Source organism: Zeus faber, assembly GCF_960531495.2.
Source record: "Zeus faber genome assembly, chromosome: 1".
NCBI lineage: Eukaryota > Metazoa > Chordata > Actinopteri > Zeiformes > Zeidae > Zeus > Zeus faber.
This window is the reverse complement of record NC_137193.1, coordinates 446,754-472,984: the sequence shown is the minus strand read 5'-3', so window position 1 is coordinate 472,984 and position 26,231 is coordinate 446,754. Positions and strand designations below refer to the sequence as shown.

General features: G+C 46.0%; 1 protein-coding gene across 2 annotated transcripts; it reads left to right on the top strand.

Moving 5' to 3' along the window:
- The first annotated feature begins 1,987 nt into the window (after positions 1–1,987).
- On the top strand, positions 1,988–25,545 carry gon4la (gon-4 like a). 2 transcript variants are annotated; one of them, XM_079999246.1, is made up of 23 exons: positions 1,988–2,444; positions 2,520–2,698; positions 2,936–3,010; positions 5,034–5,084; positions 5,692–5,742; positions 5,869–5,964; positions 6,262–6,342; positions 6,874–7,017; positions 9,469–9,643; positions 10,579–10,680; positions 10,881–10,921; positions 11,296–11,357; positions 14,844–15,042; positions 15,424–15,510; positions 16,463–16,625; positions 18,704–18,854; positions 18,939–19,086; positions 19,165–19,281; positions 19,471–20,067; positions 20,404–20,547; positions 20,667–20,881; positions 21,144–21,246; positions 25,321–25,545. In XM_079999246.1, the coding sequence occupies exons 1-23, from the start codon at positions 2,279–2,281 to the stop codon at positions 25,432–25,434; spliced, it is 3,261 nt and encodes a 1,086-aa protein (XP_079855372.1). In that variant the 5' UTR covers positions 1,988–2,278; the 3' UTR covers positions 25,435–25,545. The 2 variants fall into 2 exon arrangements, with proteins under 2 accessions (XP_079855372.1, XP_079855371.1); XM_079999245.1 differs by having other exon boundaries at positions 18,939–19,281.
- Positions 25,546–26,231: the final 686 nt, after the last annotated feature.

Below are 26,231 nucleotides of genomic sequence, written 5' to 3'. Positions count from 1 at the left end.
ACTTTATTCAGAAAATAAGACAATAAATATATAAAAGAATAAAATACGTTGTGCCCTCTGCCTAGAGAGGCTCTGCCCTCCTCCTCCGGGGGGTCAGGGCCCTCAGAGCGGCTGCAGGTCTGCTCAGCTCCCGCCGCACTTGAGCCCCAAGCGCCCGCAAGCCGTTGCTCCTGGCCCGGGCCGCTCTGCGCGGCACCGGGGGAGAGTCGGTGCAGCGGGCAGAGCCCTGCTGCGGGGGGTCATAGTGCGTGGACAGCGTCACCGTAATGGCAGGGGCCGCCACCACCTGGCTCCGGTGGAGCATAAACTCCTCCTCTGCCCGATCGAGGTGCCCCATTGCAGGAGCTGCCGCCACTGCAGGGCTGCGGTGGAACATGGACTCCCGCCGCCGCGTGCAGGGGGGCGCCGCCAGCACGGCGCGGAAACCGTACGGTGTCGTGACTTTCTGCACGTGCAGCAGCGACAGCGCGGCACGTGTTGTCAGGTCGGCGTCAGTGCAGGACACCGCAGCGTGGTCAGGCACGCAGAGCTGCGTGCTAGACGGCGGCACACCAAGGAGGCCAGGAGAAGCCGAGAGGTTGCCCCGGCGACAGGGTACAGCATCAGGAGAGCCGCTCTCCCATTGGTCTGAGAGGAGCCGCTGATGCTCCGACGAGCAGGAGGAGCGTGGTGAGCCCGAGGGGCGTGGCAATGGACTGCGCCATGACGGGATGAAGAACCGCGGTACCGCCTCTGGGGTCAGTGCCAGGCTGGACAGCGACAGGACGGCTTTGGGCATGGCGGGAAAACCTGCAGTACACAGAAAGTACTGTACCTGGTGTAGCCGAGGTCAGTAGTGAAGCAGCATCTGTGGCTCAACAGGTGAATTAAATGAAGCCTACTGAACTCGTTAACAAGATGCTGCGTTCAAGGGAACTCGGAAAACTGTAATTCGTTCAGAAGTGTCACTGCGTACAAGGAACTCGGAAAACAAATTCCTTTAGAAGGGATGCTGCGTTCAAGGGAACTCAAAAAACTGTAATTCATTCAGAAGTGATGCTGCGTTCAAGGGAACTCGGAAAAATAATTCCTTAAGAAGTGATGCTGCATTCAAGGGAACTCGGAAAACTGTCATTTGTTTGGGAAGCGACACTGCCTTCACAGGTAAAAAAGAGAACAAAGAGTGGAATCTTGATCAGTTGAACAGCCAAATCTCATTTTAGTATGGGGCAACCCAAATGATTTTCTCTTTGGTGATTTTGATTTAAAAAGTTATTTTATGCATGGAGACATTTGATCGACAATCAAATAAGACAAACATCTGATCGGCCCAATTGTACCTTTTAAGACACACATTCTCCACGATCCCTCATCTTTCTGTCCGTCTGATATATTTAAATAACATTCACAAATAATCATCTCTCCTATTATATACCAGTACTAGTACTGCTTTAAATATTATACAGTATATCATATAATATTATATAACATTAAATATAATATAATATATCATATTATATATGATATTTCAATATAATGTTTTAAATATGATTAATTTATTTTATTATTATTATTATTATCATTATTATTATTATTATTATCATTATTATTATTATTATTATTATTATTATTATTATTATTATTATTAATCATAATAATGGATGAATGGGTTGTTGTTTATTGTCGGGCGGAACCTTGGTCCGTCACTCTGCGTTTCCGGGGGATCTTGAGTTCCGCTGCACACCGGAAGCGGGATGCTGTTGTTGCGGTGGAGGGTGAGTGTCCTGAGCTGCTGCTTTCTGCTCCTTTTTAACTTTGTTTTTCTCATAAAGTTCGTTGTTTTGAGGTATAAGTTGTGTTTTAGCAGCAGGTCAGCACGTCGGGCTGACGGGCTGATGTATATTTGTAATATTATTGGTATAATATCTGTGAACATGAAGCTTTAATATTTCAATGGGTAGAGGAAGTAAAATGTGACGTTGGAGCGTATTCCGGGTCATTTGTTGTTGTTTGTCGTGTTCTTGTTTTGTTTTGTCTTGTTTTGTTTTTCCTCTTCCGGTCTCCATTTACCTTTTCACTGTTTGCGGAAATCAACCGGAAACGCGTGGCGGGAAAACGCGAACCAATCACAGCGTTCCTGGAGTGGTGCACGTGAGCTACGGTGTGACGTAGAGACGTATGGTGCAGGACTTTTCTTGGGTGGACCAAGTATCGTGATGCTAGCGTGTCGCAGCCCAAGTATCTATCGTATCAAAAACTATTTTGTCTCCCCACAGGTTTTTCTACAAGGATTTTAAAGATGGCTGCCGCCCGCAAGCGTCTCATGCTCACTGAGACCGCGTCCCATAATGCACTGCTGCGTCTGCACACCACCCCGGAGGAGGAAGAAGAAGAAGAAGAAGAGGAGGAGGAGTATCTACTGGTGGAGGAAGACACAACGGATTCCAGTCTGGTGATCACCATGGGTGAGGAACCAGTGAATGAGCCACATTCCCTGATCAGGAGATAATCAATACCGACTCTCTCTCTATCTATCTCAGATGAGCGCCAGAGGCAGGGGAAGGGGCGTGGTCTAAACAGGAAGAGGAAGCTGGCGGATTCAGAGAGCGAGGAGGAGCTGGAGCCTGAGCTGGAGATCGACCGGCAGCTCGACCAATCACTGGAGAGCAAATCCAAACAGCACAGGCTGACGAAGGTCAACGTGAAGACCATCCTGCACGTAGGATCAATAACTTCTGACACCTCCTGATCGACACCTTGTGATCGACACCTTGTGAACCGTACCTGGTGATCGGTACCTGGTGATCGGTACCTGGTGATCGGTACCTGGTGATCGGTACCTGGTGATCAATACCCTGTGATTGGTACCTTGTGATACCTTCTGATGGATGTGTTTGTAAATCAGTGTATTACTGTATATGGTCAATGTATTGATCCAGGTGATTGTGACCAACAGGAAGTGATCACTAACGAACACGTGGTGGCCATGATGAAAGCTGCTCTTAACGAGACAAAGGCCACACCCCCTTTTGTAAGCAACACACACAGTAATGAGGTTGTGTACTAACAAGGTGTGTGTGTATTAATGGTGTGTGTGTGTGCGTATTAACAAGGTGTGTGTATTAACGAGGTGTGGTAATTAACAAGGTGTGTGTGTTAATGACGTGTGTGTATTAACAAGGTGTGTTTGTTAACGAGGTGTGTTTGTTAACAAAGCGTGTGTGTTAACAAGGCGTGTGCATTAACGAGGTGTGTTTGTTAACAAGGCGTGTGCATTAACGAGGTGTGTTTGTTAACAAGGTGTGTGTGTTAACAAAGCGTGTGTGTTAACAAGGCGTGTGCATTAACGAGGTGTGTTTAACGAGGTGTGTGCAATAACGAGGTGTGTGCATTAACGAGGTGTGTTTGTTAACGAGGTGTGTTTGTTAACGAGGTGTGTATTAACAAGGTGTGTTTGTTAACGAGGTGTGTGTTAATGAGGTGTGTGTATGTGTTAATGAGGTGTGTGTGTGTGTGTTAATGAGGTTTGTGTTAACGAGGTGTGTGTTAACAAGGTGTGTGTGTGTGGTGTGTTAATGAGGTGTGTGTTAACAAGGTGTGTGTTAACGAGGTGTGTGTGTGTGTGTTAATGAGGTTTGTGTTAACGAGGTGTGTTAACAAGGTGTGTGTGTGGTGTGTTAATGAGGTGTGTGTTAACAAGGTGTGTGTTAATGAGGTGTGTGTGTGTGTGTTAATGAGGTGTGTGTTAACAAGGTGTGTGTTAATGAGGTGTGTGTGTGGTGTGTTAATGAGGTGTGTGTGTGTGTGTTAATGAGGTTTGTGTTAACGAGGTGTGTGTTAACAAGGTGTGTGTGTGTGGTGTGTTAATGAGGTGTGTGTTAACAAGGTGTGTGTTAATGAGGTGTGTGTTAACAAGGTGTGTGTTAACGAGGTGTGTGTGTGTGTGTTAATGAGGTTTGTGTTAACGAGGTGTGTTAACAAGGTGTGTGTGTGGTGTGTTAATGAGGTGTGTGTTAACAAGGTGTGTGTTAATGAGGTGTGTGTGTGTGTGTTAATGAGGTGTGTGTTAACAAGGTGTGTGTTAATGAGGTGTGTGTGTGGTGTGTTAATGAGGTGTGTGTGTGTGTGTTAATGAGGTTTGTGTTAACGAGGTGTGTGTTAACAAGGTGTGTGTGTGTGGTGTGTTAATGAGGTGTGTGTTAACAAGGTGTGTGTTAACGAGGTGTGTGTGTGTGTTAATGAGGTTTGTGTTAACGAGGTGTGTTAACAAGGTGTGTGTGTGGTGTGTTAATGAGGTGTGTGTTAACAAGGTGTGTGTTAATGAGGTGTGTGTGTGTGTGTTAATGAGGTGTGTGTTAACAAGGTGTGTGTTAATGAGGTGTGTGTGTGGTGTGTTAATGAGGTGTGTGTTAACAAGGTGTGTGTTAATGAGGTGTGTGTGTGTGTGTTAATGAGGTGTGTGTTAACAAGGTGTGTGTTAACGAGGTGTGTGTGTGTGGTGTGTTAATGAGGTGTGTGTTAACAAGGTGTGTGTTAATGAGGTGTGTGTTAACAAGGTGTGTGTTAATGAGGTTTGTGTTAAAGAGGTGTGTGTTAACAAGGTGTGTGTGTGTGGTGTGTTAATGAGGTGTGTGTTAACAAGGTGTGTGTTAATGAGGTGTGTGTGTTAATGAGGTGTGTGTGTTAACAAGGTGTGTGTTAATGAGGTGTGTGTGTTAATGAGGTGTGTATTAACAAGGTGTGTGTTAATGAGGTGTGTGTGTGTGTTAATGAGGTTTGTGTTAACGAGGTGTGTGTTAACAAGGTGTGTGTGTGTGGTGTGTTAATGAGGTGTGTGTTAACAAGGTGTGTGTTAATGAGGTGTGTGTGTTAACAAGGTGTGTGTTAATGAGGTGTGTGTGTGTGTGTTAATGAGGTTTGTGTTAACGAGGTGTGTGTTAACAAGGTGTGTGTGTGTGGTGTGTTAATGAGGTGTGTGTTAACAAGGTGTGTGTTAATGAGGTGTGTGTGTTAATGAGGTGTGTATTAACAAGGTGTGTGTTGATGTTTTTCAGGAACCCAAAATGACTCGTTCCAAGTATAAAGAAGTGGTTGAAAAGGGAGTGGTGAGACCTCTTTGATCTCTTTGTCTGTCTGTGTGTTCTATGTATGTACTGTGTCTGTAAAGTGTGTGTATATATCACAAGTGTATGTGTATATTTAGTGTTTATAGTGTATAAAGTGCATATAGTATATATAGTGTATATTGTATACAGTGTATAAAGTCTGTATATAGTGTATATATTGTGTATAAAGTGTATATGTAGTGTATGTAGTATACAGTATATAGTGTATATAGTATATGTTGTGTATATAGTGTATACGACGTACAGAGAATAAAGTTGATCCGCCACAGCATGAAGCTCTGGGAAGGGTAGTGGAGGCTCGGTTAAGAGGAGAGGTGGGGATCAGCAAGCAGCAGTATGGTTTCATGCCAGGAAAGAGTACTACAGATGACATGTTTGCTTTAAGAACACTGATGGAAAAGTACAGGGAAGGCCAGAGGGAGTTGCACTGCGTCTTGGTGGATTTAGAGAAAGCGTATGATAGGCTGCCTAGAGAGGAAGTGTGGTATTGCATAAGGAAGTCGGGGGTGGCGGAGTGGTGAGTGTATATAATGTGTGTATATAGTGAGTGTATATAATGTGTGTATATAATGTGTGTGTGCTGCAGGTGATCCCAGCCTGGAACATTTCTCCCATCAAGAAAGTGTCTGAGCTCAAGGTGCGAAACGACGATCAATCACTGATCACTTTGTGACCAATACGCCTGTGTGTGTATCCTGTGTGTATATCATGTGTGTACCGTATTTAATGTGTCTACTGCTTGTACTGCGTGTACTGCGTGCAGGCTCGTCAGTTCATGGACATTCCTCTGGCTGAGGAAGACTCCTCTGATGAAGAGTACCGACCTGAAGAGGAAGAGGAGGACGAGACGGCCGAGGACGTAATACTTTTTATATACTACAGTCGAAGTACTTCTTACAGTATATATACTACGGGAGAAGTAGTTGTTATACTGTATATACTATAGTAGAAGTAGTTGTCGTATAAACTACAGTAGAAGTAGTTGTTATATATACTACAGTAGTTATATATTCTACAGTAGAAGTAGTTGTTGTATATTTTATAGTCGTAGTAGTTGTTATATATACTACAATAGTAGTAGTTGTTATATGTACTACATTAGAGGTAGTTGTTACATGTACTACAGTAGAAGTACTTATTGTATGTATTGGTGCAGACGTTCCAGGAGAGCGACATGGAGAGCTCAGCGTCATCCCCTCGAGGAAGCAGAGTGCATGACGCCTGCAGTCCCTGGCAGGTAGCACAGTACACACTCATTCAAATCAACTGTGTGTGTGTGTGTGTGTGTGTGTGTGTGTGTGTGTGTGTGTGTGTGTGTGTGTGTGTGTGTGTGTGTGTGTGTGTGTGTGTGTGTGTGTGTGTGTGTGTGTGTGTGTGTGTGTGTGTGTGTATACTGTGTATACTGTGTATATGTGTATACTGTGTATATGTGTATGTGTGTGTATACATATAAATGTGTATATACTGTGTATATGTGTGTGTATATATATACAGTGGGGCAAAAAAGTATTTAATCTGCCACCAATTGTGCAAGTTCTCCCACTTAAAAAGATGAGAGAGGCCTGTTATTTTCATCATAGGTTCACTTCAACTATGAGAGACAAAATGAGAAAAAAAAATCCAGAAAATCACATTGTCTGATTTTTAAAGAATTTATTTGCAAATGATGGTGGAAAATAAGTATTTGGTCAATAACAAAAGTTACAAACAATAAGTTAAGTGTGAAATCGTTTTGACAAACTTAGCAACTGTTCTCTCTCTCGCTCAGCATTCTAGGGCGAGGTCCAGATACTCAGGGGCAGGGTCAGCATCCATGGCCCCGCCCCCTCCACCGCAGACCCCGCCCCTCAACTGTGTGACTGACAGCTGCTTCCTGGAGAAGCTGCACGCGGTGGAGGAGGAGCTGTCACAGGTTTCACATTAAACATTTGTATTATAATATGTCCTTATATGAACATCCCCCTCCTACATGTCCCTCTATGGACGTCCCCCTCCTACATGTCCTTATATGGACGTCGCCCTCCTACATGTCCTTATATGGACATCCCCCTTATATGGATGTCCCCCTCCTATATGTCTTCATATGGATGTCCCCCTCCTACATGTCCTCATATGGCCATCCTCCTACATGTCCTTATACAGATGTGGACAAATTTGTTGGTACTCTTTCAGCTCATTGAAACAATGCTTCATTCATGTTTACCTGCATGCCTTTTGTATGTCATAGCGTAAGGCAAAGAAACTGTGAAAAGAGATCAATTATCGTTAAAGAGATCAATTATATTCTTAAATGGCCTGGACAGATTTGTTGGTACCCCTTAGAAAAGATTATAAATAATTGGATTATAGTGATATTTCAAACTAAATGTTTTCTTTAATTGGTATCACACGTCTTCAGTATTATAATCAGTCATTCAGCCTGTTTAAATGGAGAAAAGCAGTAACTCTGCTGTTTGGTATCATGGTGTGCACCACACTGAACATGGACCAGAGAAAGCAAAGTAGAGAGTTGTCTGAGGAGATCAGAAAGAAAATGATAGACAAGCATGTTAAAGGTAAAGGCTATAAGAGCATCTCCAAGCAGCTTGGTGTTCCTGGGACTACAGTTGCCAATATTATTAAGAAGTTTAAGGTCCATGGGACTGTAGCCAACCTCCCTGGACGAGGCTGCAAGAGGAAAGTCGACCCCAGATTGAACAGAAGGATAGTGCGAATGGTAGAAAAAGAGCCAAGCAATACTTCCAAAGAGGTACAAGCTGAACTCCAAGGTCAAGGTACATCAGTGTCTGATCGCACCCTCCGTGGCTTTTTGAGTGACAGTGGGCTCCATGGAAGAAGACCCAGGAAAACTCCACTTTTGAAAGAGAAACATAAAAAGGCCAGACTGGAATTTGCTAAAATTCATATTGACAAGCCACAATGCTTTGGGAGAATGTCCTTTGGACATATGAGTCAAAACTGGAGCTTTTTGGCAAGTCACATCATCTCTATGTTCACAGATGAAAAAATAAAGCTTTCAAAGAAAAGAACACAACACCTACTGTGAAACATGGAGGAGCCTCTGTTATGTTTTGGGGCTGCTTTGCTGCGTCTGGCACGGGGTGCCTTGAATCTGTGCAGGGCACAATGAAATCTCAAGACTATCAATGCATTCTGGAGCCAAACGTACTGCCCAGGGTCAGAAAGCTCCGTCTCAGTCGCAGGTCCTGGCTCCTCAACAGGATAATGACCTATTGACCCAAAACACGCAGCAAAAGGCACCAATAATGGCTAAGAACAAAACATTGGACTATTCTGAAGTGGCCTTCTATGAGCCCTGATCTGAATCTTATGACACATCTCTGGAAAGAGCTGAAACATGCAGTCTGGAGAAGGCACCCTTCAAACCTGAGACAGCTGGAGCAGGTTGCTCAGGAACAGTCGGTCAAACTACCTGTTGACAGGTGCACAAGTCTCATTGAGAGCTACACATATCACTTGATTGCAGTGATTGCCTTTTAAGGTTGTGCAACAGAATGTTGGGTTAAGGGTCCCATCATTTTTGTCCAGGCCATTTTCATTTTTTTTAATATGTAAAATATTCTGTTGAATCAAAAATCAAAAGCAAAGTCTGATTTCTATTAAATATGGAATAAACGATGATGGATGCCAATTTATTTTGAGCTTCAATTTAGTCAGAGGGTACCAACAAATCTGTCCAGGCCATTTAAGAATATAATTGATCTCTTTAACAATAATTGATCTCTTTTCACAGTTTCTTTGCTTTACTCTATGACATACCAAAGGCATGCAGGTCACTTTTCAGGACGAATGAAGCATTGTTTCAATGAGCTGTAAGGGTACCAACACATTTTTGTCCACATCTGTAAGGACTAAGGACTAACCCCGGAGGAAGGACAAGCCAGGATGGGTCAAATGCAGATACCACATTTCATTGCCACCATCCACATGTGCATTTGTGTGTGTGTGCATGTGTTGTAGTGCGGTGTGTCATGTGAGGAATAAAGATTCTTCTTATGGACACCCCCTTCCTACATGTCCTTATATGGACACCCCTTTCCTACATGTCCTTAGATGGACATCCCCTCCTACATGTCCTTATATGGACACCCCCTTCCTACATGTCCTTCTATGGACACCCCTTTCCTACATGTCCTTATATGGACACCCCATTCCTACATGTCCTTATATGGACACCCCATTCCTACATGTCCTTATATGGACGTCCCCTCTTATATGGACGTCCCCCTCCTACATGTCCTGATATAGACATCCTCTACGTGTCCTTATATGGACACCCCATTCCTACATGTCCTTATAAGGATAGCCCTTTCCTTCGTGTCCTCTCCACCCCTTCCTCTAGGTGTATAGGACTCGCTCTAATTTCCCGCTCGGCCACGTCCCTCTGGGCCGCTTGGAGGCGGAGCTTCGGGCTCCTGACATCACAGCTGATATGTACGACTCAGGCCATGCCCACCAGGACAGGGAGTGGACCGATTGGCTGAGGGGCCTGATGTCATCAGACGTGGAGAACGAAGGTGGGAGGATGGAGGGAAGAATGGGTGGGATGGATGACTAGTTGGATGGATGAATGGCTGGTTGAATGTATGGATGACTAGTTGGATGGATGGGTGAATGTATGGATGACTAGTTGGATGGATGGGTGAATGTATGGATGACTAGTTGGATGGATGGATGGATGGGTGATTGGATGGATGACTAGTTTGTTGGATGGATTGATGGATGGGTGAATGTATGGATGACTAGTTGGATGGATGAATGGCTGGGTGAATGTATGGATGACTAGTTGGATGGATGGGTGAATGTATGGATGACTAGTTGGATGGATGGGTAAATGTATGGATGACTAGTTGGATGGATGGATGGATTGATTAATGAATGGATGAGTGAATGTATGGATGACTAGTTGGATGATGGATTGATGAATGAATGGATGAGTGAATGTATGGATGACTAGTTGGATGGGTGGATCAATGGATGGATGGTGGGATGCGTGAATGTATGGATGACTAGTTGGATGGGTGGGTTGATGGATGGATGCGTGAATGTATGGATGACTAGTTGGATGGATGGATTGATGAATGAATGGACGAGTGAATGTATGGATGACTAGGTGGATGGATGGGTGAATGTATGGATGACTAGTTGGGTGGATGGATGGATGGATGGGTGAATGTATGGATGACTAGTTGGGGTGGATGGATGGATGGGTGGGTGGGTGGATGGATGGATGGATGGATGGATGGATGGGTGAATGTATGGATGACTAGTTGGGGTGGATGGATGGATGGGTGAATGTATGGATGACTAGTTGGGTGGATGGATGGGTGAATGTATGGATGACTAGTTGGGTGGATGGATGGATGGATGGGTGGGTGGACAGCCGAGGCTTGTTTATTCATAACTAGTTCACCAAGATGATCCAGAGTGTCACTTCTGTCTCCGTCCCCAGAGGAGTGTGATGATGAAGATGATCCAGAATACAACTTCCTGTCTGAGGTGGATGAACCCGATCGGGAGGATTACAGAGACGACCGAGCTGTACGCATCACCAGTAAGTACTACACAGTGTACTACAGTCCTACACACTGTACTACATAGTCTACTACAGTACTACACTGTGTTTTACAGTACTACACGCTGTACTACAGTACTACACACTGTACTACACAGTGTACTACAGTACTACATAGAGTACTACACACTGTACTACAGTACTACAAACTGTACTACAGTAACCCTCTCTCTCTCCAGAGAAGGAAGTGAACCAGCTGATGGAGGAGTTATTTGAAACGGTCAGTTATATTTATAGATTTATACATGTTTATAATTATACATATTTATACATGTGTATATTTATACATGTTAATATTAATACATATTTATACATGTTTATATTTAAACATGTTCATATTTATACATGTTTATATTAATACATATTTATACATGTTTATATTTATACATGTTCGTTTATACATGTTTATACTTATAGATATTTATATTTATACATGTTTATAATTATAGATATTTATACATGTTAATATTTATACATAATTATATTAATACATAGTTACATTTATACTGTACATACATATCTACTGTGTGTGTAACGGTTTGTATTAATGTGTGTGTGTGTGTGTTTGTGTTTGTGTGTGTGTGTGTGTGTTAGTTAAAGGAGGACGGTGATGATGAAGGTCACGAGGAAGAGGAGCAACAAGAGAAAACTACACAGTGAGACACACACAGTGAGACACACTACACACACAGTGAGACACACACTACACACAGTGAGACACACAGTGAGACACACTACACACACAGTGAGACACACTACACACACAGTGAGACACTACACACACAGTGAGACACACTACACACAGTGAGACACACTACACACACAGTGAGACACACACTACACACAGTGAGACACACTACACACACAGTGAGACACACACTACACACAGTGAGACACACACTACACACAGTGAGACACACTACACACACAGTGAGACACACTACACACACAGTGAGACACACACTACACACAGTGAGACACACTACACACACAGTGAGACACACTACACACAGTGAGACACACTACACACACAGTGAGACACACACTACACACAGTGAGACACACACTACACACACAGTGAGACACACACTACACACAGTGAGACACACACTACACACACAGCGAGACACACACTACACACACAGTGAGACACACACTACACACACAGTGAGACACACACTACACACAGTGAGACACACACTACACACACAGTGAGACACACACTACACACACAGTGAGACACACACTACACACACAGTGAGACACACACTACACACACAGTGAGACACACACTACACATCCCCCATCCCCCACTCACAACACCGACCTATCACCATAACCATCCGATCTGTTCTCCAAGCAACAATCGTCCCCTTCCGTAGAAGGTTCAACCTGCGGAAAGCCGACTGGCTGTCGTACCAACAGGAGATCGAAGACTCAATCCCCAGCATCCCACCACACACCAACAGCTATACCGCGTTCACAGACCTGCTGAAAAGGTCAGCCAGACGACATATCCCAAGAGGATGCCAGACCGAGTACATCCCCGGGTTGTCAGAAACATCTAGTGACCTACTCCAAGCCTACCATACGGTATACCACGAGGACCCTTTCTCCTCCACCACCACGGAACTCGGAGAGAACCTACTAAACAACGTCGGGGAAGACCGCAGACATGTCTGGAAGGAGCTGATATAAAACACCAACATGACCAACATCAGCAGGAAGGCATGGGCCACGATTCCCCGCCTTGGTGCAGACCATACCACACCACCCACACTTACAACAGTCATGCCAAGTCATAAAAAGTCTCCTCAACAACCGGCGCTTCTTCGTTCAACTAAACGACAAGAAGAGCAAAAGACCAAAAGAACGGCCTACCACAAGGCAGTGTACTGGCCCCTCTCCTCTTCAACATCTACACCAACAACCAACCACTCCCCCCACAATGCCGCCGCTTCATCTATGCTGATGACCCCTGCATCACCACCCAACAAGAGAGCTTCCATAATATCGAACCCGTCCTGGAAAGTGCCCTCCAAGAGATGTCCACCTACTACAATAATAACCACTTGAAACCCAACCCATCAAAAACCCAGCTATGCAGTTTCCATCTGAAAAACCGAGACGCAGGAAAAGAACTGAGCATCTCATGGGATGGCCACAAACTCTTGAACCATCCCCATCCTGTGTACCTTGGAGTCACACGCGACAGAACACTCTCTTTCAAAACCCACCTTCAGAACACCAAAGCCAAGGTCAACACCTGCAATAACATCCTGTGCAAACTGGTCAACTCAAAGTGGGGCGCTGATCCACCAACCATCCGTGCAACGGCTCTAGCCCTGTGCTTCTTCACAGCTGAGTATGCATGTTCAAGCTGAGCCGCTCCCACCGCACCAAACTGGTGGACACGGCCCTCAACGACACCAGAGGAATAACACCAACTGAATGCCTCGCCAGCGGACAAGACCTCCCATGGCCGACCTGGAAGACCCTCAACAGACTGCGGGTGAAAAAGGGGAGGTGCAAAGCACTGTTGAAGACATGGAACTTCCACACAGAGGACACGTGTGGCTGTGGAGCAGTACAATGTCCCACCTGCTGGAATGTGACGACGCCCCCCAGTTCAGCCCCCAGGACCTGGCTGAACCGACTCCATCAGCTGTGTCCTGCATCAGATACTGGCAGAATGACATCTAAGATTGCAAAGGACTCGAAGAAGAAGAAGATATACACACTACACACAAACAACAAAGTGAGACGCACACTACACACAAACAACACAATGAGACGCACACTACACACAACCGACACGGTGAGACGCACACACTACACAGTGAGACACACTACACACACACACACACACACTATACATTGAGACACACACACTACACAGTGAGACACACTACACAGTGAGACACACACACACACTACACAGTGAGACACACACACACACACTACACAGTGAGACACACACACACACACTACACAGTGAGACACACACAAACACTACACAGTGAGACACACTACACACACACACACTACACAGTGAGATGCACACACTACACAGTGAGACACTACACACACACGCAGTGAGACACACACTACACAGTGAGACACACTACACACACACCACACACACTACGCAGTAAGACACACACTACACTTTATAAATGAAGTCTGACTTGACTTGACACACACTACACAGTGAGACACACTACACACATACTTCACACAGGGTGTGGTGGAGGTGGGAGAGGTTTGGTTGTGGTGTGGTGGAAGAGGTTTGGTGGAGGTGTGGTGGGGTGAAGGTCGTAGACAAAGAGGCCTGGGCCTGTGGAAAAAGCCTGGATCTCTGGACGACGTTTCTATCTTATTCTGGCTTCAAAAACTTGGAAAAAACCACTGGAACAAAACAAAGTCTGATGCTTTTGAGAAACGAATACAACAACAAACTCAGAGCCGGCGAGAAGGGCTGATTTCAGATCCCTTTGATCTCATATCTTATAGTCACGGAGAAGCTCTGTTCATTTACATATCCAGCCTTCTTTTGTTTCATAAACCATCAAAATCCCCTTTTCAACCAATCGCAACTCTTATTTTTTGCTTCCTCGCTTTCTGACGTCACCTCGCTGACAGCCAATCACAGCCTTCGTAGTTGAACCGCCTCCCCTCTCTTGGGAGAGGGCGTCGTTGTCACTTTCCGTTGCAGCTGATGGTTTCAACAAAACAAACAAACAAACAAAAAAAACTGACACTCCAATTCACCGCTGTCCCTTGTGTGAAGATAGTATTTTAATCTTACTGTATTGTGGAAGGCTTTGGCAACCTCTGCTGCTCATAGGATGTCTTAGACTTTGGCTCCCTCTACTGGCTTCAAGGTGTATTCGATTTTGGCTCCATTTGCTGGCCTTGTGACAGATATATATTTTTTAAAGGGTCGATTATACACTCAATTTGGTTTTTATCGCACCGGATTTAGTGTAACATATAGTAGGTTTTTCATGGGGGGGTAACTAAATTAACCATAACAGGTAACTTATTAACCACAACATGGAGATGGGGTTTGGTGGAGGTGGGTGTGGAGGATCTGGACGGTGGGGCCTAATCCCTGATGTCATGTGACCCATGTCCCACAGGGACCCAGAGGAGGCGGAGTCTGGGGACCAAGTGGTAAGGGAGCTGCGTACGGTGCGACAGCAGCTGGACGCGCTGCGTGCTCGCAGCCAACGGGCCACGCCCCCTGGGAAACTGACTACGCCCCCTCGGATCGAAGAGCCGCTAACACTGCAGCTTAGCGCTAAGCAGCGAGAGCAGCTAACGCAGCACCTGCAGCAGGTAGCTCCTTTTTTTTCCACAACGTAGCGAGGCTAAATGCCGGCTAGCCTGCAGCTAACAGCAGCTAGCCTGATGCGCACAGGCAGCCAGCCTGAAGCTAACCTGGCAGCTAGCCTGAAGCTCACCGGCAGCTAGCCTGAAGCTAACCTGGCAGCTAGCCTGAAGCTAGCCTGAAGCTCACCGGCAGCTAGCCTGAAGCTCACCTGGCTGATAGCCTGAAGCTCACCGGCAGCTAGCCTGAAGCTCACCGGCAGCTAGCCTGAAGCTCACCGGCAGCTAGCCTCAAGCTAACCGGCAGCTAGTCTGTGTAAACAATATGAATAAAGGTTCAATAGTAACATGTTGACTCCTTTAATCTCCTCTTCCTCTTCCTCCTCTCAGCATGTGCAGCTCCTCCTGCAGCTCCACCTCCTCTGCCTGACGGTCTCTGAACTGCAGCTGGAGTCCCAACTGACCCGGACCTTTCTGGTAACACTGCACACAGTACTATGCAAATTACTACACACAGTACTACACAATGTACACACTACTACTGCTACTACACACAGTCCATGATCTGTTAGGGAGGCGTGGCAAGGAGGGCGTGGGCAGGGGGTGTTGGCGGGGGGGCATGGGCAGGGGGCATGGGCAGGAAGCGGTCCAAGAAGTCGGTCCCAGACCTTGAGGAGCACGTCCGCATCGCACTTGGACCACACCCCGTCCTGCACCGCCCAGACCTACTGCCAACAAGGTCAGAACCTTGTTGGCAGTATCACTCTCCTCTTTCTTCTTTCACCTCCTTTCCTCTCCTCCACTTCCTCTCTTTTCCTCTCTTCTCCTTCTCCTCCTTCCTCTCGTACGGTCACTCTATGGTATGGAACTGTTGGTCCGCCCCCTCCAGTTAATCCATGGTACTAGGATGACAACCTTTTCTTGTTGATGATCCTTCCATCTTTGTTCGCACGGTCAGTAGCAGGGGCGTGGTCAGAAGCAGCAGGGGTGTGGTCAGACAGCTTCCTGCCATCCTTTTTTCACTTACTCCGCTTTGTTCTACATCAGCTCCACCCACCAGCTGTCTTCTGCCGTTACCAGGTGCCTGTGCGACAGTGATTAGAGTCGGGGCAAAATCAGTAGTCGACCTCACTCTCCGAGTCGACTAATAGATTACTCGATCGATTGACTCCGATGAATTAGTCGACTAATCGATTTAATCATGCCCATCCCCAGTTCTGATTGACTGAACTATCTCCACCTGTCTCTTTCCCTCCACCTGTCTCTCTCCATCTCCACCTGTCTCTTTCCCTCCACCTGCCTCTCTCCATCTTCACCTCCCTCTCGCCACTTGTTTCTCTCTGTCTACCTGTGTCTCTCCACCCGCCTCTTTACCGCCACCTGTTTCTCTCTCTCTACCCGTCTCTCCCGCCGCCCGTCTCTCTCTCAGTGTGAGCTGGACATGCTGGCCCAGAGGGCGGAGCTTGTCGCTTCCTGTGGGAGTGCGTTCAGAGCCTCCAACCTGCAGGGGGCACTGCAGCTTGTGGACGAGCTGCGTCAGGCTCCCATCAGCCACCGGCCCAGGCTCCGCCCCCCTGATGCCCTGGGCCGCGGTAAGTACCGCCGTCTCAACTGGTTTCAACTGGTTTCTGAGCTGGTCTTAACTGATTTCTTGGCTGGTTTAAACTAGTTAATGAACTACTTTAAACTTCTTTCTGAACTGGTGTCCAAACACGTTTACAACTGGTTTAAACTGTTTTTTTAACTGGTTGCTGAACTGGTTTAAACTGGTTTTGACTGGTCTGAAGAAGCTTATAAACTAGTTTGAACTGGTTTCTAGAGTAGTTTAAACTGGTTTCTAGACTGGTCTTAAACTGCTTTTTAGACTGGTTTTAACTGGTATAAACGAGTTTCCAAATACGTTTGAACCGGTTTCTTAACTGGTTTAATCTGGTTTAAAAATTGTCTAAACTGATTTGCTAAATAGTGTGAACTCGTTTATAAACTAGTTTGAACTGGTTTAAACTTTTTTTAAACTGGTTGCTGAACTGGTTTAAACTGGTTTTAAACTTTTTGACTGGTCTGAGGTCGTTTATAAGCTAGTTTAAACTTGTTTAATGAACTGGTTTCTAGACTGGTCTTAACTCATTTCGAGACGGGTTTAAACTGTTTTTTAGACTGGTTTTAACAGGTCTAAACTAGTTTCTAAATAAGTTTGAACCGGTTTCTAAACTGGTTTCTGAACTGGTTTCTAGACTGGTCTTAACTAGTTTCTAGACAGGTTTAAACTGGTTTTGAGACTGGTTGTAATTGGTTAATAAACTGGTCTAAACTAGTTGGTCAAGTAGTTTGAACTGGTTTCTTATCTGGTTTCTGAACTGGTGTAAACTAGTTTCTAAATTCGTTTTGAACTGGTTTCTTATGTGGTTTCTTGACTTGTTTAAACTGGTTTGAACTGGTTTCTAGGCTAGTTTAAACTGGTTTCTGAACTTGTTTTGACTGTTTTCTAGACTGGTTTGAACTGATTCTAGACTGGTTTGAAATGGTTTCTGCACTTGTTTAAACTGGTTTCTAGACTGCTCTAAACTAGTTTCAAAATTAGTTTTGAATTGGTTTCTTATCTGGTTTCTTGACTTGTTTAAATTGGTTTGAACTGGTTTCTGAACTTGTTTTAACTGGTTTCTAGACTAGTTTAAACTGGTTTGAACTGGTTTCTGCATGTGTTTAAACTGGTTACTGCATGTGTTTAAACTGGTTTCTAGACTACTTTAAACTTGTTTCTGAACTGGTCTAAACTAGTTTCTAAATTAGCTTTGAACTGGTTTCTTGACTTGTTTAAACTGGTTTCTAGACTGGTTTGAACTCGTTTCTGCACTTGTTTAAACTAGTTTCTAAATTAGTTTTGAATTGGTTTATTAACTGGTTTCTTGACTTGTTTAAACTGGTTTTAACTAGTTTCTAGGCTAGTTTAAACTGGTTTCTGAACTCATTTTAACTGGTTTCTAGACTGGTTTGAACTGGTTTCTGCACTTGTTTAAACTAGTTTCTAGACTGGTCTAAACTAGTTTCTAAATTAGTTTTGAATTGGTTTATTAACTGGTTTCTTGACTTGTCTAAACTGGTTATAACTAGTTCTAGGCTAATGATGGTTAAAATGGTTTCTAGACCACTTTGAATTGGTTCTAGACTGGTTTGGTTCTAAACTGGTCTGAACTGGTTTTTCAACTGGTTTTTCAACTGGTGTCTCAACTGGTTTCTAGACTGGTTTAAACTGATTTTAACTTGTTTTAAACTGGTTTCTTGACTGGTTTCTCAACTGGTTTCTAGTCTGGTTTTCTGAACTGGTCTGTTTCTGACTGTTAAAACTCGTTTCTGAATTGGTCTGAACTGGTTTCTAGACTGATTCAAACTGGTTCTAGACTGGTTTCTGAACTGGTGTCTAAACTGGTTTCTGGGCTGGTTTAAACTTGTTTCTAGACAGCCTTGAATTGGTTCTAGACTGGTTTCTGGACTGGTTTAAATGGGGTTTCTAGACCGCTTTGAATTGGTTCTAGACTTGTTTCTTAACTGGTTTCTAGACTAGCTTAAAATGGTTTCTAGACTGGTTTGAACTGGTTCTAGACTGGTTTCTGAACTGGTTTTAACTGGTTTCTTGACTGGTTTCTGAACTGGTTTTACCTGGCCCTCACAGTGCGTGGCCACCCACTGCTTCCTGCGCAGCTAGCTTGGCTGCTAGCGACTCGTAGCGTTTTCCTGTATCCAGAGCTACTACCGCGCGTGCACCTGGACCCTGCACTCTACTGCCCCCGCAGGAGCAGCTGCTTCACTGCAGCTGAGGACTGGTGAGGCTCCCCCACAGCACCTCTCTGTGTACTCACGGGTACTTCCTGTGTACTAATGTGTACTAACGGGTACTTCATATGTAGTCTGGTAGTACTGGGGCTGCTCCACATGGAGGGTGCGGCCGATCCCGTCAGACTGATGAGTCACTTCCTGTTGAGGAAGAGCGTCAAGCAGCTGCGGCGAAGGATCCAGTTGTGCTGCCGGGGTGGAGTACCTCCAAATATCATCAAGGTACTACGGAGTCCTGCACAGAGTCCTGCACAGAGTCCTGCACAGAGTCCTTCACAGAGTACTGCTTCCTGTCTCCAGGCGTTCCGCTGCCAGGGGGTTGTGTGTTCGATGCCGGTGGCATGTCGCAGAGTGCAGCCTGGAGACCTGCGCCCCCCGGTAGAGAGAGATGAGAGGCTGCTGCCCCCCTGGCTGGCTGTGAGTCCCACACAGACTGGAGGGTGGACCTCAGACTGACTAATAAACAATCAGATCAATAAAGGAAATGAAAGAGAAGAATCATCCTTCTCTCCGTCTCTCCCTCTCTCCCTCCATCCTTCTCTCCCTCCATCCTTCTCTCATCTCTCCCCCCATCCATCTCTCCCTCCATCCATGTCCATCCTACAGGGGAGTCTTCCTGTCATCTACCCTACGATCAAGCAGTTTAACGCCCCTCAGCCCATAGTCAGCACCACCTACTCTCGCAGGAAGTTGATGAGGACAAACAGGAAGTGCAGCTTCCCTGCAGGGACACGCTATCCACCCCGCCTCCCCGACTCTCTGGACTTCCAGCGAATCGGCTTTGTGCTCGTCCAGAGCCCGACAGGTGCAGCAGGGACCCCCGGTAGGACCGCTGCTGGGACCTCTTGTAGGGCACCTGCTGGGACCCCCGCTGAGACCCCTGCTGGGTCCCTGGGTAGGACCCCCGGTAGGATCCCTGCTGGGACCCCTACTGAGACCCCCAGCAGGACCCCTGCTTACGCCTGTGCTGCCGATAAAACCTCAGATCAGACCTGCTTTGATTCTTCAAATACCCACAATTCCGCACTGGGCGTCACAGAAGATGATGCAACGTCATTTGTTAGAAATCATAGCCAATCAGATGACAGGGACCAGGAGGCAGAGCTCTTCCTCTACCTGTCTGACTCCTCCCTCAGTCCAACAGGAAGTGCCACTGGTGGCGCTTCAGACGATGAAGAGGGCAGAACGGTGCCGCAACTCCAGGTGTGCTTCCTTTCTTTCCTTTGTGATGCTACTTCCTGTCTCGTTAGCCAGTCTACTTCCTGTCTCCTTAGCCAAACTACTTCCTGTCTCCTTAGCCAGGCTACTTCCTCTACTTGGCCAGGCTACCTCCTTTCTCCTTAGTAGGCTATTTCCTCTGTCCTTAGCCAGGCTACTTGCTTATCCAGGCTACTTCTGGGGCTCCTTAGCAGGCTACTTCCTGTCTCCTTAGCAAGCTATCCTGTCTCTTCAGGAAGACTACACAGGAAGTTCCTTCTACACAGGAAGTCCTCCCAAACAGGAAGTTGGTGTGACGCACTGCCCTCCTCTCTCCCCCAGGCAGCAGAGCAGCAGCAGTTTGAGCGGAGCCGTCACTTCCTGCTGTCCCTGGGGCGGAGCTTAGGAGAAAGCTCCTCCCACTTCCAGGAAGTGATGTCAGTGCTACAGGAAGGACATGCCCCCGGGTCGGACGTCCTGAACAAGGTTCCTCCTCCTTCCCTTCTTCTCTATTCTGTTCTTCACTTTTCCAGGTTGAATGCTCCTGGTTTGTATTGATGTAGTGATGATGGACTAGAAATGGCTCCACCACCCCCCCCCCCCAGATCTCCTCCCTCCTCAGGAATCACTTCCACCTGCAGCAGGAGTTCTGGGAGTTTTTCGGCGAGCTGCAAAGGCTCCAGTCCCCGGACAGGAAGTGCGTCCCCCACAGTCCCCCTTCTGGCGTCAGGCAGCCCTGCAGCCAATCAGAGAGAGGAAGAGGGGAGGAGGGAGGAGCCGAGCGAGAAAATCCCCAAAACGGATGCCGCTGCTGGACCCGGTGCAGAAGCCAGATATCTATACAATTTAATAATTCATAACATTTATTATGGTGTTTTTATTATTATTATTATTATTATTTTATTATTATTATTATTAATAATAATAATAATAATAATAATAATAATAATAATAATAATAATAATAAAAATAATGATGATATTAGTGATATTATAATTATTTTTATATTTTATTTATATTATTATATTTATTTTATTATTTATATTATTATCATATTTATTATTATTATTATTATTTTCCAGTGAGGCGGACCACGCCATCCTGACTTTCTGTCGGCAGGAAGGAGCCAATCAGACGACGTTTCACCAACTCGCCGTGCAGCTCGGCAACAGGACAGCCAATCAGGTGAGAAGGGCGGGACATAAAGAATACAAAGGCAACAGGATGGCCAATAAGCTGAGAGGGGCGGGAAGAAGGGCAACATTAAGAAAGGACACATTAGGATAGGACGCATTAGGATAGGGTAGGATGCATTAGGATAGGGTAGGACGCATTAGGATAGGGTAGGACGCATTGGGATAGGGTAGGACGCATTGGGATAGGGTAGGACGCATCAAGGTAGGACGGTAGTCGAGGGTATTCCAGGGTGGTCCAGGATAGTACAGGGTAATCCAGAGAAGTACAGGGTAATACAGGGTAATACAGGGTAATGCAGGATAATGTTCAAGTTCAAAGTTCAAAGTGTACTTTATTGTCAATCATACCATGCAACACGTAATTACACAGAGGATCAAAATTGCCTTTCCCCATACTCCAAATGTGCAAGTAATATTTGTAACACACAACATATAACATGAAAGTGCAAAAAGACAACAACAATAGACACAACAACACAACAAGACTAAGGATAGTCATAATATACTCAAGAAGTCAAATGAGGCATGTTATTAAGGTAATAAGGTGCAGTACAAAGCTAGCAGCAAGAGGATACATATGTATCCCAAGGGGATACATATGTATTGTCAAAATGTAAATATTGTGCAGTCAGTTGGTCTTTGTGGGTGTTGTGTTCATGTCGTGTTTGGTGAGTTTAGTAGTCTGATGAACTTTGGAAAAAAGCTGTTCCTGAATCTGGTGGTATTGCACCGCATGCTGTGGTACCGCTTGCCAGAAGGTAGGAGGGTGAACAGTTTGTGTGCTGGGTGGGTGTGGTCCTTGATGATATTAGTGGCACTCTTGCGGCAGTGAGACGGGTACAGGTCCTGGATGGATGGTTGTGCTGTTTTGGTGATCTTCTCTGCTGTCCTCACCGCTCTTTGTAGGGCTTTCTGGTCAGCAGCAGAGCAGCTGACCAGAAAGGCTGAGAGGCTGCTGGTAAGAATGCTCTCAATAGCTCCCCTGTAGAAGGTGGTGAGGGCATAAGGGGGGAGGTCAGCTCTCCTCATCCGGCGAAGGAAGTAGAGGTGTTGCTGTGCCTTCTTTACTAGGGAGGTGGTGGAGATTGACCATGTCAGGTCGTCTGTGATGTGCACCCCCAGCAACTTGGTGCTCTTCACAGACTCCACTGCACTGCCATTGATGGTGAGTGGGATGTGTGGTGTGTGTTTCTTTCCACAGTCCACAGTTATTTATTTTGTCTTGTTTGCATTGAGATGTAGATTATTGTTGTCACACCAGTTGATGAGTTAGGGGATGGTAGCTCAAGCGGTAGAGCTGGTGGTCTAGTGATCTAAAGGTTGCTGGTTGGATCCCAGGCTCCTCCTGCTAGCATGCTGTAGTGTCCTTTAGCAAGATATTTAACCCCTAATTGCTCCTGATGGCTGCGTCCGTCGGTGTTTGAACAATTGTAAGTCGCTTTGGATAAAAGCATCTGCCAAATGTAATGTAATGTAATGTAATGAGTTGATGTACCTCCTCTCTGTAGGCTGAGTCGTTGTCGTCACTGATGAGGCCCACAACTGTTGTGTCATTTGCAAACTTAATGAAGTGGTTCGAGTTGTATCTGGCACAACAGTCATGTGTCACCAGTGTGAACAGCAGAGGGGACAACACACATCCTTGGGGGACTCCAGTGTTCACAGTGATGGTCTCTGAGGAGTTTTTGCCAACTCTTACTGTGGTCTATCAGTAAGGAAGTCCAGTAGCCAGTTGCAGAGTGGGGTGCTGATGCCTATTTCGCTGAGTTTATTTACCAGGTGTTGGGGGATGACTGTGTTGAAGGCGGAACTGAAGTCAATGAACAGTATCCGCACGTAACTGTTTTTGTTTTCCAGATGAGCCAGGCATAGGTGGAGTGCTGTTGTTATGGCATCATCAGTGGAGCGATTGGGACGGTATGCAAACTAGAATGGATCAAGTGTAGTGGGGAGACTGGATGTTATGTGGGCCTTGACCAATCTTTCAAGGCACTTCATCATGATGGGCGTGAGTACTATGGGTCGGTAGTCGTTCAGTGTTGAGGCTGGGGATTTCTTGGGTAGCGGTATGATGGTGGTGGCTTTGAAGCATGCTGGTATGATGGCTTGGCTCAGAGAGGTGTTGTAGATATCCGTGATAACATCTGTAAGTTGGTCAGCACAGTCTCTGAGCACACGCCCCGGTATGTTGTCAGGACCTGCAGCTTTTCTGGGGTTCACCTTGAGTAGGGTCTTCCGCACATCAGCAGGGTCCAGGTGAAGCGTTACATTGTCCGGGCAGGTCCGGGCTTTTGTTGGTGTGGCGGTGTTGTTTTCCTCAAACCGGCTGAAGAATGTGTTAAGTGTGTTGAGGAAGTCTGTGTTGTCCTCGCACGGTGGGGGTGTTGGCCTGTAACCGGTGACTGACTGGATGCCTTGCCACAGGTGACTGGGGTCTTTTTTTGTCTGTGAAGTGTAATTGGATTTTCTGTCCATAGGCACGCTTGGCTGTTCTCACTCCCCGGTTCAAGTTGGCCCTAGCAGCTCTGAGGGCGTCCTTGTCCCCGGACTTGAAGGCAGCGTTCCGTGCTCTCAGGAGTGCACGTTCCTCCCTGGTGAACCAGGGTTTGTCATTGGCTCTTGTAGTGATGTTTTTGATGACGGTCACATCGTCCATGCATTTGTGTATATAGCCTGTCACAGACTCAGTATATTCCGTTAGGTTGACATGATGGTTGGTAGTGGCAGCCTCCCTAAAAACAGGCTAAACTGTGCATTCAAAACAGTCTTGGAGAGCTGAGGTTGCTCCTTCTGGCCATGCTCTGATCTGCTTCACAGACGGCTTACTCCTGGTAAGAAGTGGTTTGTAAGATGGCATTAGCATACCAGAGAGATGGTCCGAGTTCCCCAGGTGGGGGTGGGGAACAGCTCTGAATGCCTGTTTAATGTTGGTGTATACCTGGTCAAGAATGTTCTCTCCCCTGGTCGCAAAGTTCACATGTTTGTGGTAATGTGGAAGTACTGTCTTCAATTTGGCCTGATTGAAATCACCAGCGATTATATAGACAGAGTCTGGATTCGAGTTCTGCATTGAGCTCACAGATTGATACAGTGTAGACAGTGCGTCCTTAGTTACTGCACTGGGTGGAAAGTAAACAGCTGTGATGTAGATGGCTGTGAATTCTCTGGGCTTGTAGAATGGTCGGCATTTAACTGTTAGAAATTCTATATCCGGAGAACAGTGACTTAAGACAATTTCGGCGTGAGTGCAACAGTTGTTATTGATGAAAATACATACACCACCTCCCCGAGATTTTCCTCTGAGAGCATGGCTCCTGTCCGCCCGGAACGTTGTTAGTCCATCCACTTGAATGGCGTTGTCCGGAACATTCTGATTTGATAATGCAGGGTAATGCAGGATAATGCAGGGTAATGCAGGGTGGTACAGAGTAATACAGAGTAATACAGGGTAATACAGGGTAATACAGGGTAATGCAGGGTAATGCAGGGTAATGCAGGGTAATGCAGGGTGGTACAGGGTATTCAAGGGAAATCCAGAGAAGTACATGATATTCCAGCGTGCTCCAGACTATCCCAGGTGGTCCAGAGTATTCCAGGGTAGTACAGGGTAATCTAGGGTAGTACAGGGTAATCCAGGGTAATCCAGGTTAGTCCGTGGTATTCCAGGGTGGTCAGATGTACGGCAGCCATATTTGTCTTGGTGTTGGAGTCAGTTCACTGTCGTTGTCATTTGAAAACATGGCGTCAGGTGAGCGAGGGTGAGACAGGTTGTCGTCCCTCCCCAGCTTCCTGTTTCATTGTTTGCAGACGACCTTCTGCTACTGACCTTCCTCCAACTCCTCCTCTCTACTCCTCCACCTCGTCTACTTCTCCTCCTCCTCTCTACTCTGCCACCTTCTCTCCTCTTCTCTTCTCTCCACCCCTCTCCACCTCCTCTACTTCTCCACCTCCTTTCCTCCTCCTCCTCTCTCCATCTCCTCTCCTCCTCCACCTCCTCCCTCTCCACCTCCTCTACTTCCTCTCTCCACCTCCTCCCCTCCTCCACCTCCTCCCCCTCCTTCAGGTCAGACATCGTTTCCAGGAGTTGATGAGGATTTTCCGCTCGGCTTCCCAGAATTCCACTTCCTGTCCGGCAGCGTCTCGGCAGCTGGGCAGCCAGGGGGCGGTTCGGACGTGAGGCGGCTCCGCCCTCTGCTGACCGCGGCCACTTTGTTTACCTTTGTATTGTGCTGAAGCTACATGCTTAGCTAAAGCACCAACGTTCAAATTAAATAAACGTTTTACTTTGTTCGTTTTATTTATTCAAACTTTATTTACAAAGATGTCCGACGTCGGCATAGATACTAGAGTACCTCGAAGCAGAACAAAGATGGCTAACATCGCCATAGATACTAGAGTACCTCGATGCAGAACAAAGATGGCCGACATCCCCCAAACAGTAGGAGCCACTTGAAGAGGGCTGTCCCAGCGTCCAGCCAACCACCTGCCAGCCGGCTGCCATTCGGCTGGAATTCCCCCTCTCTTTCATGTCCTGACAGAGCGTGTTTGATTTCAACCATCAACACGGACATATATTAAATTGCAGCGTCACCATGAGATGGCGCTAACGTCGCAACAAACACAATCACATTCCAGAGACAGATCTCAGCTTTTCACCCCTAAACCAGAGGTCATCTTTCGAAGTTCAATTGTTTTCTTTCTTTCTTTCTTTATTTTAATCGACATGTTGCACAGCTGTTTGATTTCAAAATGGAAGCTGTTTGTTTTTTTACATTTTAAAATGACAAAGTTCAATAACTTCGTAACGAGATCACTCAAACTAGGACTATATATTTATAGTTTCAGGTTTATTGTCAAATCCTTGATAAAAATGCAAGCATCATTACCAGTAATGAGTTTCTTCGTCTCAGAGCCAGCTCAACACGTAGAACAAGGTGGTGGTGATGGTGGGTGGATGTTGTCAGCTCTGGTCTC

Excerpts from the sequence above, each read along its gene's own strand:
- gon4la (XM_079999245.1), top strand. The coding sequence starts at position 2,279 with ATGGCTGCCGCCCGCAAGCGTCTCATGCTCACTGAGACCGCGTCCCAT. Across the intron at positions 5,965-6,261 it reads AGGACGAGACGGCCGAGGAC|ACGTTCCAGGAGAGCGACAT; the intron begins GTAATACTTTTT and ends GTATTGGTGCAG. Across the intron at positions 20,882-21,143 it reads GGATGCCGCTGCTGGACCCG|TGAGGCGGACCACGCCATCC; the intron begins GTGCAGAAGCCA and ends ATTATTTTCCAG.